This window comes from Daucus carota, chromosome 3, assembly GCF_001625215.2.
Source record: "Daucus carota subsp. sativus chromosome 3, DH1 v3.0, whole genome shotgun sequence".
In the NCBI taxonomy this organism is placed as follows: domain Eukaryota; kingdom Viridiplantae; phylum Streptophyta; class Magnoliopsida; order Apiales; family Apiaceae; genus Daucus; species Daucus carota.
In genome coordinates, this window is record NC_030383.2 from 16,526,962 (window position 1) to 16,539,228 (window position 12,267).

The 12,267-nt window shown below is 39.6% G+C and overlaps 2 protein-coding genes across 3 annotated transcripts; one reads left to right on the forward strand and one right to left on the reverse strand.

Annotated features, from left to right (window-relative positions):
- Positions 1-501: 501 nt before the first annotated feature.
- LOC135151764 (CASP-like protein 4D1) lies at positions 502-9,160 on the forward strand. The gene is made up of 4 exons (XM_064090966.1): positions 502-774; positions 899-920; positions 8,069-8,182; positions 8,475-9,160. Exons 1-4 carry the CDS (start codon positions 620-622, stop codon positions 8,700-8,702), a joined length of 519 nt encoding a protein of 172 aa, XP_063947036.1. The 5' UTR covers positions 502-619; the 3' UTR covers positions 8,703-9,160.
- A 1,060-nt stretch (positions 9,161-10,220) lies between these two features.
- On the reverse strand, positions 10,221-12,267 carry LOC108213548 (transcription factor bHLH168). Of its 2 annotated transcripts, none has more exons than XM_017385353.2 (3): positions 11,919-12,267; positions 10,577-10,831; positions 10,221-10,479 (listed from the first exon to the last, which is right to left on the reverse strand). In XM_017385353.2, the coding sequence occupies exons 1-3, from the start codon at positions 12,093-12,095 to the stop codon at positions 10,387-10,389; spliced, it is 525 nt and encodes a 174-aa protein (XP_017240842.1). In that variant the 5' UTR covers positions 12,096-12,267; the 3' UTR covers positions 10,221-10,386. The 2 variants fall into 2 exon arrangements, with proteins under 2 accessions (XP_017240842.1, XP_017240841.1); XM_017385352.2 differs by having other exon boundaries at positions 10,577-10,912; positions 11,919-12,252.

Sequence of the window (12,267 nt, forward strand, 5' to 3'; positions counted from 1 at the left end):
AACAGCGTCACATTCGTGAGGACTACAAGACAGACGTGAGTTTGGACTCGTGTCTCTGAGCGTGGAAACAAGATTTACAATACCAAGATTAATTTACTTGGTTAGGAAGTTTAACAGGCTCAACTGACATAACTTGCCAGCAAGGGGTCAATGCTTTTTACTATCAAGCCTATCAGTCCATATTCTAAGATGTGATTAATCATCGACTTCGACTATATTTGAAACCAGTTTTATATTATTGCTCAAATTTTATGAACCAGGCTTTGTGGAATGCTGGTCAACTGTTGTCAAATGTATATATGATCAAGGGCTAGAGCGTTTGATCAAAGTCTGAAATAAGAATAGCCTTCTTTGTTGTTATTGATTCGTATATACTAATATACACACGGTGAACGCGTTTACCTTATCAAACGGAGAAATCGAGTGATAACAAGCCGGCTTAGTAAAAGCTGTAGATAAAAAAGTCATCGTCTATGCCAAGAAGAGAGGGACACCGTATTCAGAAATAGTCACCTCTCTCTATATAAACACTCCAACATACATATTAATATATGTACTAAAAGGGAAATCAGATTCAGGGGAAAAACCAAAGGCAATTATCATATTATCATTAGTCAAGATGGCAATATCATCCAAGACCTTAGTAAACACGAGCCTGTTGTTGAGGATACTTAGTTTGCTGGTCTTAGCTGCTTCTGTTGTGGTTATGGTCACCAATACGGTCACCGATATTGATGGTTCCAAAGATCATTTCACTATTCTCACTACTTACAGGTAACCACTACGAGTATCTTTTTAACCTCCGTGCCCAACCCATGTGTGAACATTTGAGTGGGATCGAGGGAGTAGAAATTAGTGAGGAGAAAATCTGAACATTTTCTTAATTCTGTAACTACAGGTATGTGCTTGCAATTGGTGCTGTTGGTGTTGGAAATCAAGACTATTATAGCAACATAGTGGCAGTTATATATCATATTATACAAGCCAAGGCCAAGCAAATCGAAACAAAACGTGAAGGTAAAAAGCATGCATATCAGTGACTGCAAGAGGAAAGAAAGAATAGAATATATACCCGTAACCATAGCTTATGCAGACTGATAACGAAACAGAAGCCAACAACAGGTACAACAAAGAACACAAAAGATCAGCTGAGTCGTCAGGCCTTATACGAAGACCTGACTGCTCTTGAAGAGATAGTTGCCCCCACCTGCTGTGTTGGGATGCTTGCAACACCTCCTCCAGGATAAAACAGCTCCGAGCTTTGGCTAAGCAGCACCTCCAAAGCTCAACAACGACTGACTCCTCACTCGCCGGAAAACAACTACTGACTGACTGTGTTTGGGAGAGAGAGCAGAGAGGAAGAAGAGAAGAGAATGTAGGGTGTGGTGTGTAAAACTCAGCAGCTTAGTCCTCTATTTATACTAGAGGCTAAGTGTAACTGACCACCCCGAATTTAATATATGAATTAAACTGCACATTTAAAATAAATCAAAACTGACGATTTATTATAATGTAACAGCTGATATATTAATCCACACATTAAACCAGCCGTTTTATATATATATATTTTAATTTCTGAATATATATCATCAGTTACAAGTCCAGGTTCATTGTATCTGACTTAGCCCAATTATGCAATCCGACCCAGTCCAATTGAGCCCAACAGACACAACCCAGCCCAACTGATAAATAAATTCTAATTAAAATATTATATTAAACCAATACGAAATAAAATTCCCCGCCCAGGTCGCCTCGCGTACGCGAGACGCCGAGACATTCGCCCAAATCGCCCTTCGACCCGACCGGACCCGACCCGTGTCGTGTCGTGACGTGACGTGCCGAGCCGAGGCGAGGCGTGGCGGGGCGGGGCGGCGGCGGCGGCGCGCGCGTGGGCTCGTGAGAACACCACGCACCATAACACACCTTAGTAGTTGTGCACTACCCATGTGTGTTATACTATATAAAGCCAACACCCCCTTTATTTCTTTCAATGTGGGACAAACAACATTCTCAAACACAAGCTCTTTCAAGCTACTAACTTCAACTTCATTTCTCTTATGGATTTCATTAAGAAAATTCTTAAACCCATACATGAAAGTTTAAGTTCCGATATCTAGAAACAACTTTCAATCATTAGATTATGGAATTAACAACAAGAACATAATAAAATTATGAGCTTAAAACTCCATTTTCTAACAATCCCCCACAAATCCATACAGAAATGCGTTTCAGGTTTCTCATCATGACTTGTTTTTCAGAGTCGGTACCCTTCCGGGTTTGAACCCTCCTAAGTTCTCTACTTCAGTGGCTACCGGATTCAGATGGAATGTTTCACCTTGAATCTTAATCCGTTGGGTGTAACCACTTTCCATAGACAACGACAAGTCAACGGCTATGGAGCCAATCTACGGCTTTGAGACATTAATGGTCATGTCTCGATCCTGTTCGTCGAATGCTTCAAGGAATAACCCTTTCCTCTAATTGCGACCACACAATTACATTCGCTTAGCTGGGCATCTCCAGAGATATACTGCTAATATCTCGTCTAGCGACTTGATCCCATTCAGAGTTGTATCACTCTTACTTTCTTAGCAGTCACAGTACCTTCTAGGTTTACAGGGGATAGACTCAGATACATGAGTATCATCTATGTAGCAAAGGTACTACCAATTCACCCTTACAGCTTGTTATTACCACATTGAATACACTTCGAGGGATCTCCTCTCATGTGTATTGGGTTCCCACTGTTGATGAATTATGATGGGTTGACAGTCCCATCCCCAACCTTGACTTAAGGACTACTGCAGGTTCCAGTCCTTTAGTCAAAGGATCAGCTATATTATTCTGAGTTCCTATGAACTCTATAGCTATAATCCTGTCAGACACTAACCCCCTTATAGACTTAAGTCTAACTTGGATGTGTCTCTTTGTTTTAGCATTATGCTTTTTACTGCTAATCTTGTCAATAGTTGTTCGACTATCACAATGAATAGCAATCGCAGGAAGCGGTCTGCTTACTACAGGTAACGTGGACATAAGCCCATGTAGCCATTCAGCCTCCGTCCCAGTGGCATCAAGTGCACACAACTCAGCCTCAAATGTCGACCGAGTCACAATAGTCTGTCTAGTCGACTTCCAGGACACTGCTCCACCCGCAAGGGTAAACACATATCCAGTCACTCCATTGGAACCAGACTTCTTAGCTATCCAACTTGCATCACTGTACCCTTCAAGTACACCAGGAAACCTCCTGTAGTGTAAACTAAGGTACATTGTGCCTTTCAGATATCTAAGTACTCTATCAAGAGCATCCCAATGAGTTCTGTTTGGACAGCTTGTATATCTAGCCAACTTAGACACAGAATATGAGATATCTGGTCTAGTACAGTTAGCAAGATACTGCAAGCTCCCAATAATCTGAGAATACCTTAACTGAGACACAGGAACTCCAGAAGTATTCTTGACAAGGGCAACTTTAGGATCATAGGGTGTACTAGCGATTCTACACTGTGAATAACCATATTTCTCAAGTATAGATTTCTCTATATAATGAGATTGAGTCAAGGTTATTCCTTCAGTTGACTGAATCAGTCTGATTCCAAGAATCACACTAGCCTCCCCCATATCCTTCATTTCAAAGTGCCTTTTTAAGAATGCTTTTGTCTCGTTAATAATCTCAATATTGGTTCCAAACAATAAGATGTCATCCACATATAGGCATAAAATGACATACTCACTACCTTTAACTTTGGTGTAGACACACTTATCATTTTCATTAACTACATAACTGAATGGCAATACAGTATCATCAAACTTTTTATGCCAATCCCTGGGAGCTTGTTTCAAGCCATAGATGGACTTGATTAACTTACATACTTTCCTTTCATTGCCAGATGCAACAAATCCCTCAGGCTGATCCATATAAATCTCTTCTTCAAGTTCACCATGAAGAAAAGCTGTCTTTACATCCATCTGATGGATGATAAGACCATGGACCGAAGCCAATGCTATAAGCATACGGATTGTTACCATCCTAGCAACCGGAGAGTATGTGTCAAAGTAATCAATTCCTTCTTTTTGCTTAAACCCCTTTGCCACCAGTCTAGCTTTGTACTTATCTATTGAGCCGTCAGGGTTTAACTTCCTCTTGAAGACCCACTTGCACCCAATAGTAGAGCACCCAGGAGGGAGATCAACCAACTCCCATGTTCCATTAGAAACAATAGAGTCAATTTCACTCTTTACAGCGCCCTTCCAATGCCTAGACTCCGAAGAGTCCATAGCCTGTCGGAAAGTTAAAGGTTCGTCCTCGACATTGTAAGTGATAAAATCACTTCCAAAATCCTTAACTACCTTTGCACGCTTACTTCTCCTTGGTTCCTCTACTTCATTAGGAGTAGAGCTACTACCAGGTTCCGCCCCCACATTTGACATCTTTTCCACATGATCGGGAATAGAACTTGATGTGTGAGTGGGATCCTTATTATAGGTCTCTTGAGGTATACCAGTCTTCATAGGGTAGACATCCTCAAAGAATGTAGCATCACGAAATTCAACTATCGTGTTAGCCACTATACCATCTATGTCAGATTTTATTACTAAAAATCTCATAGCTGTAGTGGTCTCAGGATAGCCCAGAAAGATACAATCAACAGTTTTTGGACCTAGTTTCTTTCTCTTGTGTTCAGGGACAAGTACCTTAGCAAGGCACCCCCACACACGAAGATACTTAAGACTAGTCATCCTGCCTTTCCATAACTGTAAAGGTGTCTTATCCATGTGTTTCAGAGGAACTCTATTCAAAATATGGCAAGCCGTATTTAGAGCCTCTCCCCACATGTATTTAGGCAACCCAGAGTTAATTAGCATACTATTAATCATATCTTTAAATGTTCTGTTCTTTCGCTCAGCGACCCCATTAGACTCAGGTGTGTATGGTGGAGTAACTTCATGAACTATACCATTGTTTTCACAAAATTCATTAAAGGAGTTACTTGTATACTCACCACCTCTGTCAGATCTCAACCGTTTAAGTACCTTACTAGTTTGTTTTTCAACTTCAGTTTTATATATAATGAATTTACTAAGTGCTTCATCCTTATGTTTAAGTAAATAAACATAACAATATCTACTACTATCATCAATAAAGGTAATGAAGTATCTAAACTGGTCTTTAGTCAACACACCACCAAATTCACAAATATCAGTGTGTACTAAATCTAATAAGTCTGAATCCCTAACAATGTTATGAAAAGGTTTCCTTATTTGTTTAGCTGACACACATACTTGACATTTAGAATTCTTTTCTATGGTATGTTTTGGAATCAACTCTAAGTTCATCATATTCTTAAGAGCACCAAAGTTTAAGTGACCTAGTCTAGCATGCCATAAACTTGAGGATTCAACACAATTTACAGAAGGAAGAATAACATTATTTAATGTACCCAAAATGGGTTCAGCATTTATTACAAACAAACCATTTGACAAGTAACCCTTGCCAAAAAATGTACCAGTGTGAATAAGAACTACTTTATTACACTTGAAGGAAATTTCAAAGCCATTGGAAACTAAACAGCTTCCACTTATTATATTTCTACGCATGTCGGGAACATAATGCACTCTAGTTAGGGATAGAATACGTCCAGAAGGGAACTTCAGGTCTACGTTTCCTATTCCATGTACTTGAGCAGCACTAGCATTCCCCATCGTCACTGTCAAGCTATGACTCTGTTGATAAGATACAAATAAACTAATATCAGCACAAATATGCACATTAGCTCCAGTATCTATCAACCATTCATTTGACAGATAGGTAGAAAATAATACAGGGTTGTAGGAAACATACCGGTCTGCGTTGGTTTCAGAAGCCGTGGCCTCACCAACAACCATGTTCACTACGGGCCCACTTGTAGTTGCAAGCACAGCATTCGCTTGTGCTACCACCTCAGCCTTCTTCGCCTTCTTTGTAGGGCAGTCCTTACTCCAGTGCCCAACCTGCCCACAAGACCAACACGGTTTGTTTGCCTTGGGTTTCTTGGCCTTGTCCTTGTCACTCTTAGGTTTATTAGTGCTAACTTTCTTAGCCACACCCTTCCTTTTCTGTCCTACAGTGGCTACATTTACCTTCGAGCTCCCGGCCTCGGTTGGCATCACATGTCCTTGTTTGGACTTGTGCTGTTCTTGAACCGAGATGTCCAGCATAAGGTTGGTCCAGGTGATCTCTCCTTTCTGTCTTTTCAGGGAGAGAGAGAACTCCTCCCAAGACTTCGGAAGCTTTTCAATCACACTCATAACCTTGAACTTTTCAGGGAGGTCCATTCCGGATTCCTTCAAAGCATGCACTATCATCTCGAATTCATGCACTTGCTCAGTCATGGACTTGTTGTCCACCAGCTTGAATTCAAGGAACTTAGCCACAGAATACTTCTCAAGACCCTGAGAGTCAGTATTATGTGTCTGGTCCAGCTTCTCCCATAAGAGTTTTGCAGAGTAGGCATCAGAGGAATACACATCAAACAATGTGTTGGTGAGAGCAGCCAGAATGGCCGCCCTTGCCACACCATCCTTCTCAGCCCACTTCGCAAAGCCCTTAACAGTTTCAGCTTTCTCTTGATCCACCACTGGTTTCTCATACTCCACAACAGGCCACAGACCCTTTACAGTCAACCACAATTTCATTCTTTTCTGCCAGCGAGAAAAGCCTACACCACCATTGAACTTCTCTGGCAAGCCAGTTAATTCAACGGCTTGTGGAAAACTGTAAGTGGTCCAATCAATGGCCACAGCAGATGCACCAGAACTACTACCAGCACCAACAACGGGAACCTCAGTTTCGCTCGACATTATGCTTAATATTATATAACAAACTATCTCTTCAAGATTGTTGGAAATCAAGACTATTATAGCAACATAGTGGCAGTTATATATCATATTATACAAGCCAAGGCCAAGCAAATCGAAACAGAAGCCAACAACAGGTACAACAAAGAACACAAAAGATCAGCTGAGTCGTCAGGCCTTATACGAAGACCTGACTGCTCTTGAAGAGATAGTTGCCCCCACCTGCTGTGTTGGGATGCTTGCAACACCTCCTCCAGGATAAAACAGCTCCGAGCTTTGGCTAAGCAGCACCTCCAAAGCTCAACAACGACTGACTCCTCACTCGCCGGAAAACAACTACTGACTGACTGTGTTTGGGAGAGAGAGCAGAGAGGAAGAAGAGAAGAGAATGTAGGGTGTGGTGTGTAAAACTCAGCAGCTTAGTCCTCTATTTATACTAGAGGCTAAGTGTAACTGACCACCCCGAATTTAATATATGAATTAAACTGCACATTTAAAATAAATCAAAACTGACGATTTATTATAATGTAACAGCTGATATATTAATCCACACATTAAACCAGCCGTTTTATATATATATATTTTAATTTCTGAATATATATCATCAGTTACAAGTCCAGGTTCATTGTATCTGACTTAGCCCAATTATGCAATCCGACCCAGTCCAATTGAGCCCAACAGACACAACCCAGCCCAACTGATAAATAAATTCTAATTAAAATATTATATTAAACCAATACGAAATAAAATTCCCCGCCCAGGTCGCCTCGCGTACGCGAGACGCCGAGACATTCGCCCAAATCGCCCTTCGACCCGACCCGACCCGACCCGACCCGTGCCGTGGCGTGGCGTGACGTGCCGAGCCGAGCCGAGCCGAGCCGAGGCGTGGCGGGGCGGGGCGGCGGCGGCGGCGCGCGCGTGGGCTCGTGAGAACACCACGCACCATAACACACCTTAGTAGTTGTGCACTACCCATGTGTGTTATACTATATAAAGCCAACACCCCCTTTATTTCTTTCAATGTGGGACAAACAACATTCTCAAACACAAGCTCTTTCAAGCTACTAACTTCAACTTCATTTCTCTTATGGATTTCATTAAGAAAATTCTTAAACCCATACATGAAAGTTTAAGTTCCGATATCTAGAAACAACTTTCAATCATTAGATTATGGAATTAACAACAAGAACATAATAAAATTATGAGCTTAAAACTCCATTTTCTAACAGTTGGATTCTTGTATACGTTGGTGCAAATACCTTTCGCTGTGTACTACGTCTGCACTGAGAAGAGGTTGATTCGGAATGGCTGCCTTCCCATTTTTGATTTCTATGGTGACATAGTACGTAAATTTTTTTAATCCTTCATTTTCTGATAATTGCCTGCAACTGATCAATTTAAGGCCTTGTTGACAAAACTTTCTGCAACTTTTAGAGGAAAAATTAACTGAATAAGTAACTTTATCATAGAACAGTTCTGGGGGAAAATTACAAAACAGAGTAAATTTACCCTGTAACTTTTCGATAGTCAGTGAAAATTGTGATAATTAATTACTTAAACTTAATTCAGAGTCAGGTTTAAGAATCTAAACAACTTATTAAGGCATTTTTCGCGGGTTTGAATTAAATTTGCAGGTAATCAGCTTCCTTCTGGCAACTGCAAGTGGTGCAGGATTTGCAGCGACGTACGAGCTAAAGAAACTTGTTGTTGGGGTAGTAGGATTTGGTGAAACAACCAAGTTCCTTAACAGAGGATATATTTCTATCGGTCTCTTATTTGCGGGATCTGTTTGCATGGTCATTCTCTCAATCCTTTCATCTAATCTGAGGAACTCTACAGGTAGAGGAGGCTTCTTCGGTTGAAGTAATTAAGTTAAAACCAAGCACATTGTGCTTCATTAGGTCTGATACGTTCCCAGTTCCTGAAATATCCAGCACACTTTACTTGGGTATTGGCTTGGACAGAGGAATTCATGTCAATCGTTTCATTATTTATCAATCGATTTCTATGGTTTTTAAGAGTGAGTGTAAACACTACATATCTAATAAATATAAGTTCATGTAGCACGACCTTCAACTTAAATGTTATTTCCGGATCCCAGTTTTTATTTCTAGAGCAACAAAGCATGAAAAGATCAAATTACCTTGCATTAATTTTTTCCAAGAGCTGTTTATTATGTATGCAGGGGGTAGTTTTATCTTTTCATTCTTCTTTTGCTCTGTAAATAACACAGATGCTCTGGATATAACATTCTGCCTGCTTAAATGTAAGTTCGACGCAAACATTTCTCTTAATAACAAAAGTATTCTGGTTTACTTTCTATTCTGCTGTAATAGTTACAGATATTCACAAGCTTTGGACTCAAAGGTCAGGTACTTCATATGAAAATTTTCTCCTGCCATAACTTTATTTTAATGTTGTGTTTGGTTGGAGTGAATGAAATGGAATGGAATGAAATGAGTAAAAATTACTTGGAAATAATAGAGATGAGAGGGAAGTTTCGGAATAAATGTAAGTGAGAGCAAAATTGTTATGATGAGATTTGAGAAGATATTGGGGGTAGGAGAGAATGGAGTATTCCATCTCAAATTGAAGGTATGATCTCTAGCACATAATGTAAAGAATGGAATGGATGAAGGAATGAAATTTGTTAACAATTGCCCATAATATAGTTCATTTTTCATTCCATTCCTTCCGGAATCATTCACCCCAACCAAACACAACATAAGTGCTTCTAATTTATAAACCTAGAAGCCGAGCTTAATAGCCCGGCCAAACACCCACTTTATCTACGAGTTGAACTGCTCACTCGCAGCCCAATGGACAGAAACACTCTAAATAGAGTATTGCTACTGCTACATCAATAAAATTGGGTATAAAATTTTAGATAAAATGAGATGGCAACGAGGTGAAATATTTTAACTTGTATCACTAATACAGGCTCATTCATTTCAGCAATGATTTTGGATGAAGCATTACTCTTCTAAATATACGCGTGCTTCTGTTCTAGTGTACGACTCCTTTGAAATCAAATGGATTATAAATTGCGCCCTGCATGGCCTTAAATTTTCATCTGTGTACATGTGCATTTAATATATTAAAGTGGCTTAATGTAGAAACATACAAGGGTGAAAGATTTTACTGTAAACAATAATGTTGTAAACAATAACGGATCAACATTGTACACCAATCATAATCATAATCAGATTTTGAAATTACTAGTTAACTGTTTTCAGAATAAAGAGCTTACTAGCTAGCTAATTAATCCCTAGTATTCATCATCATCGTAATCATCAACGCGTGTAGTGTTCTGATCAATAAGACTATGGGGCCGTTTGGGCAAACTTAAAAGAAGTGACTTCTTGCTTAAACTAGAGAAGTGGAGCAGAAGTGAGAAATATATAAGTGAATAAAGTGTTTGGAAAATAAGTAGAAACTGTGAGAGAGAAGTTAAGATTCTCAGCTTCTTAAAAGTGCTTCTGCTTCTTTACACAAACGGGTCAAGAAAAGCAGAAGCAGCTTCTGCTTCTGCTAAACAAACAGGACCTATGCATCTTCACACAGATAAGCTAAGGGCATTAGTTCTTGAAATCTCTGCCAAACCCTTGTGATGTCCACTCCAACTCTACATACTTTTACCTGCAAAAAAATTCAGTAAAAATTCTTACCAAAATATTTATATATCACGAGAGGTCAAGGGTTCGAATCTTGGTACAGACGTAATTTAATCGCCTACCTGGGCATGCAGTGTGTGGAAAACTCGATCTCCGACACTTGAAACATTCACGCTGATTACGTCTGTTCCTTCGTCCTGAAGAACACTGATGACATCACATAGCCTGAAGTTCTTTGCTAAACCACTGATCACAACTACTTCTATGTTACTTGAACCCAACTCACGTAAATCAACCACAGGCACTATGAATGACGTGGATGCCGGGCTGCTCATATGGCTGTCGCTGCTCATTGGAGTTAGTAACTGCTTCTTCACCTGTAATTCGTCGATGCGAGCTTTTAGTTCCTTAATGTAAGCTGCTGTATGGTCCAGCTGAGCTTGTTGCGATAACAGCTCCTGATTCATAATTTACTTAGTTTATCAGTAATTTGTTTATTCTAATCTGCAGTACTGATCTTAAATACTCTAGCATCTTAATATTCGACGAATAGAAAAAAAAAAAAACCCAGGGCCTAAGTATTTTATCACATCTAAAATTGAGCACGTGGACTAAAATCGAAGCTACATGAGTTGCCCCCTCGGGGACCATTGTTGATAACATTGCAGACTGAGAGTGAGGTGCCAGCTAAAAATGACGCTATTCTTTATTTCATACTGATCATCAGGAGAGTAAAAAATATCTGCCACCAATTATTCAATGACTTTTCAGATACGCTATTCAATTTTCTGGAATGTAATTAATTAAACGAGAGCTTAATCAAGATCGTGATTATGCTTTTGGCAAAAGCTCAGACTCATGATAATACATACTCTAGTAGCCTAAGAAACATGAGTGTGGGTGCGGGTGCGGGAGTCTGCGGCACGGGACTATGAGAATTCGGCAAATTTAAAAATATATGGAATCGGGAATTCGGCAAAAATATAGAGATTCGTGTGAAGGTGATTCGGCAAATATAAATATATTAAAAATATATATTATGCATGTATCTTAAGAGTTGAATATATATTTAAATCAAATAATCAAATAAATAAGTTCAATATTCATAGCAATCTACAATATAATTATTTAATAATATAAATATAAGAGAATAAGAGTATAAGATAATTAAGTGATAGAATATTCAACATTTCAACTAATCACAGAATTAATCGGAAATAAGAATTTTCAAAAATTCGCCAGCGGCCAAGTATCTTCGAGAATCGAGTGCGCAGTGCGGGTGTTGAGTGAAGTATCCCCTGCTAATGGTAGCTAATATACATACAACTATGAGATGTTTTAAAAACCAAGTCGTACTAAATTTTGAAGTTCAGTCGGGATTTCAGCCTGGAACACCAGAAACATGCATGAGAGATTACTAAAAGTATTGTAAAGACCAGGTTAGAGAAACCGTGATGTACGTACTCTGGAGGGGCTGAAGTAATGGGGAGGGACAAGAGAAGTGAGGCAGAGACAGAGTCCTTTCATGTGTATTCGTCGATTCCTCTCCACCGTCTTCCTGTCTAGCTTATTCCTGGTTGCTGAACCTGGTGAAGATGCTGCTGCTGCACTAAAAGTCATCACTTCCCCCTTCATTTCCATATCATAAGCTTGTTATTATGTGTGAATTACAAGTATATCGGAGCACAGGTATGCTATGTTACTATTGCAGTCTGAAGAGAGGTTAGAAATGGTTGGAACTTACTAAGTCAGGATAGTGTTTGACTGTTGAGGCAATCAACATAAAAATGGCAAATTTATACTCCCTCCGTCC

Excerpts from the sequence above, each read along its gene's own strand:
- LOC135151764 (XM_064090966.1), top strand. The coding sequence starts at position 620 with ATGGCAATATCATCCAAGACCTTAGTAAACACGAGCCTGTTGTTGAGG. Across the intron at positions 775-898 it reads ACTATTCTCACTACTTACAG|GTATGTGCTTGCAATTGGTG; the intron begins GTAACCACTACG and ends CTGTAACTACAG. Across the intron at positions 8,183-8,474 it reads TTGATTTCTATGGTGACATA|GTAATCAGCTTCCTTCTGGC; the intron begins GTACGTAAATTT and ends TTAAATTTGCAG.
- LOC108213548 (XM_017385352.2), bottom strand. The coding sequence starts at position 12,095 with ATGGAAATGAAGGGGGAAGTGATGACTTTTAGTGCAGCAGCAGCATCT. Across the intron at positions 10,913-11,918 it reads ATTACTTCAGCCCCTCCAGA|GAGCTGTTATCGCAACAAGC; the intron begins GTACGTACATCA and ends ATTATGAATCAG. Across the intron at positions 10,480-10,576 it reads TCCACACACTGCATGCCCAG|GTAAAAGTATGTAGAGTTGG; the intron begins GTAGGCGATTAA and ends ATTTTTTTGCAG.